General features: G+C 50.2%; 1 protein-coding gene across 1 annotated transcript in view; it reads left to right on the top strand.

Moving 5' to 3' along the window:
* Positions 1-3,222: 3,222 nt before the first annotated feature.
* LOC111743677 overlaps positions 3,223-3,570 on the top strand; it is a 20,258-nt gene continuing 19,910 nt past the window's right edge. Inside the window, exon 1 of the mRNA XM_023534096.1 lies at positions 3,223-3,283. Within this exon, the coding sequence (XP_023389864.1) occupies positions 3,223-3,283 (61 nt within the window). The remainder of the gene's footprint in view (positions 3,284-3,570) is intronic.

Genomic DNA, 3,570 nt, shown 5'->3' with positions numbered 1-3,570 from the left:
GGGGGGGGGGAATCCCGGAAGATAAATTCGGCTTTAGTGGAAGGTCTGTTTGAAATTTCCGGAATTCACAGTGGAAATCCAGGCACCCCGGGGGCTTCTGGGCAACGTAATTTGCATTTGAGGGGAATGGCGAATTTCACTCTTGCACAACCTCAACTGCCCAGAGCGAATTTTCCTAATGAAATCTAACGAGACAGCTACAGAAGCCAGGGCACCCGGCAACCAGCCCTTGCCTGGGGGGCGGGAGGGGGAGAGGAGAAACCTGTCGTCCTCAGCTGGCTGGCAGTCCTCGGCCCTGTGCCCCTCACGCCCCTCAGGTTTGAGAGTGGGGGCCTCTCCCCGAACCCGAATCCAGGACTTAGAGTTTGAACTCTAAAACAGGATTCCCTAGGTTTTAACATCTCTGTTTGGTCGAAGCCACTGAGGTAGATGTGTGAAAACCCCACTGCACCTGTGAAATGGAAGTTTCTGGGCCAGGCTGGAAGGGACTCTCAGAGGGAGGGGACACTGAGGGGAGCTAATCTGAGAGCCTCCCCCACCCCCCAAATAGTGGCCCTCCGTTGCCATCCCGGGCTATTAAAAATGCTCTAATGCTGAGCTGCCGTTGCCCCTGCTGCCCAGATATTTGAAAACTGCCAGAGTCTCCCCTAAACCTTTTCTTCCCCCAAACTGTATTTCTGCAACTACTCTTTATAGCCCTAACATTTACGGGCTCAGTGACACCTGTCTCCAGATCTCCCCTTCCACAGTGTTCTCGTCTCCTCGCATCCTGCAGTTTCTTCTGTGATCCCCAAACCCTCTTTTCCTTTTCTTCACCCTCGACTCCTCCCCCACCTCACGGCGGCCACCTACCCTTGTCCGCGCAGCCTAATCTTCCTGTGGCCTTCCTGACAGCCATGCCTGCCTGTTAAGTAGGAATGTGCTCACCCTAAAACAAGCCCATGGAATAAAAGCAGGCTGTCCACACACAGCCGGGAAGACAGCCCCCCCAGTTCTGCCCTGGAGTAGGGAGCTGGTGGGCGTGCGGGGGCACCATGGCTCCTTCTCGGAGGCCCTGCCCTTGCTGGCCGAGTGCTGTCGGCAGGTGATGGAGGCCCTGCACTGCAGATTGTTGGCCTTGGGGGAACTAAGTCACTAGGCTGTTTACTCCGGCTTCTCTGCCTCGCGGATTAACGGGGCACTAGCACCAGCACTGGTACCAGCGGCTTTGGGAAAAACAAACAAACACAAAACCGAGATTTAAAAAAGGGGAAAACAAACAATGAAATTCACCTTCTATCTAGCCTGGTAATATGTGGCAAAAAAAAAAAAAAAAGGCGAAACATAAAAGTGAGATGTTAAATCATGTAATTTGACACAAACCAGGTTTGTTTTTAACCATTTGCTCTGCTTATCCACGCATTTGCAACAGAAGCAAAATTGGTTTTGAGGGAGGGGGGAGTGCCAAGAAATCTTACTTGTTACCAGGTGCTGCAGTACAGAAACAGATAACACAGTATAGTGTGTACCTGTGGTATTCAAATTTCGTGGGAGAGGAGCAATTAAGAAAAAAATGTCTGGAAAAGCTCCTGGGAGGGAGTGATAATGAAGAGGCTGAGGAAATTGGTTGACCCCAACTAACTAGCTGCAGCTTCCCAGCCAGGTTTCCCAGGTCCAGCCTCATCAGGACACTTAGAAGTATTGCTGGATAATGCATTCGACACTTGCGGTCAGCTCCTCCGGGCTGCAATGCTCAGCGCACAGCTGGCCCCACTCTGAAGAGCTCGCTCGCAGACACTAAGACCAGGGAGGGCAGCTTGGGGAAGCAGGCACACGAGACCAACACTACGTATCTGCTCCCAGAGGCAGCCAGGGTTTTCCCATGTTAGGAACCGGGCTCAGTGGACTTCTGTATTTAGCTTGCCTCTTTAAACCGGTTTTGGCCATCCATCCAAAACCAGATTTGGCAAAATCAAATCAGATCGGCACAAAATAGATTTCTTCACAACTGGTGCTTTTGATTCAGTCAACCTTTGAAAAACTTTTTGGCTCCATTAGCGTTAAAATTATTGATAGAGTCAAAGTGGGCAACTCTGGGCTTCTAAATGAATCAACCTGCAAGCACCTGGGGCTGAAAGGGATGCTGGGACCATCTCATTCAGCTCCTTCATTTTCCATGGGAAGAAACTGAGGCAGAGGGGTGCTGGGTCTGACCCAAGGCCACTGAGCAGGACTGGGACTAGAACAGGTCCTGCTGCCCATCTCAGGGGCATCAAGATTCAGGAAACAATTATTAATGTCAAAACCCTGCAGAGTAGGACAAAGAATTCCATTCCTCCTCCTGGTACATGGGACTGGAGATGTAATTTGAGAATCTCATCCCCTTTTCTTAAGAAAAGGGCAGCACTCAGAGCTGGGGTGCGACATCACTTGCCTCTGGAAGCTTCGTTTGGTTTTAATGGCTTGTTTTTTGTTATGGATCACCTTTCTGCTAAGAGACCTACTTTCCCCAACACCATGGTTTCTGCTCAGTTTCCTCGCAATAGTCTTCCTCTGCATGAAAAACAGTGATGATACCGATAAATTAAGTAAAATCCATGCAGATGATTCGAAAAAAGACCTCATTCTTACTAACACTTAAATTTCAGCTTGCTTCCTCGTTAAACCTCTGTTGCAGCTGCTGAAATGGAGGGCTAAAGAGCCAAGGGCTATAAGCAGTTCCTGAGGTGGGGGTGGGGGTGGGGGTGGAAAGCGGCGGGTGCATTAAGGAAACAGTGAAAACAATTCCAAACTTTCAAATTCCCAGTTCTCCAATTCAGATAAACAGATGAAACGTTTGCTTGCCAGACTTTAGAAGTAAACCTGCCACAGGCTGACACCACGTCACATTTGAATATTGCTACATGATTCTCCAACTGAAGAAGTTGTTATAAGAACACCTTTGTCCAAGGAAAAGAGTTTCCATTAAGCAGATGATTAATGTAGTAAGAGGGAAAATCCTAAACACTGGCGCGTAGCGTCGCATTCAGCTAGCTCTGCTCCCCTCCTCCTCCGCTCTGCATCTGAAGTATTGTGCCTGCCTGGTAATTCCCCTATGTGGTCAGCGCTGAAGTCCGCTGTTGTTGAGCGTTTCCTCGCCAGACAGACCCCACCCAAGCTGAAAGGGCAAAGCAGCCCATTCAAATGCTAAGTCCAGTTCAGCAGGGGAGACAAAGGGCCAGTGGGAGACTGAGGGAGCTGGGAATGGCTGGAGAACGTGCCAGAAAGTTTGGCAAAGAAAGGCAGCTGAACACCAGCGCCTTAGGTGGAGAGGGTTTGAAGCGTCTGTGAAGCAAAATCCCCCTTTGCGGGTGGGTCCTGGGCACTTTCCCAGGGGGCTGGTGTATTCCTTAGCTGTTTTGTGTGGGCTGCCGCGTTTCCAGCCTGAGCCAAGATGGAAGGAGGGACATTGGGGGAGGGAAAGCGAGTGGGGGAGGGGTGTGTGGGTGGGTAACAGGTTTTCACTGTCAGTTTATGGAAGTGTCTGAAGGATGCCAACTCTTCGTGGGTTCTTAGATGGGACCCCCAATAATAAGCCTGTCTGTATATTGC

This window comes from Pteropus vampyrus, unplaced genomic scaffold (assembly GCF_000151845.1).
Source record: "Pteropus vampyrus isolate Shadow unplaced genomic scaffold, Pvam_2.0 Scaffold118, whole genome shotgun sequence".
NCBI classification, from domain to species: domain Eukaryota; kingdom Metazoa; phylum Chordata; class Mammalia; order Chiroptera; family Pteropodidae; genus Pteropus; species Pteropus vampyrus.
This window is presented reverse-complemented; position numbering and strand designations above follow the sequence as displayed.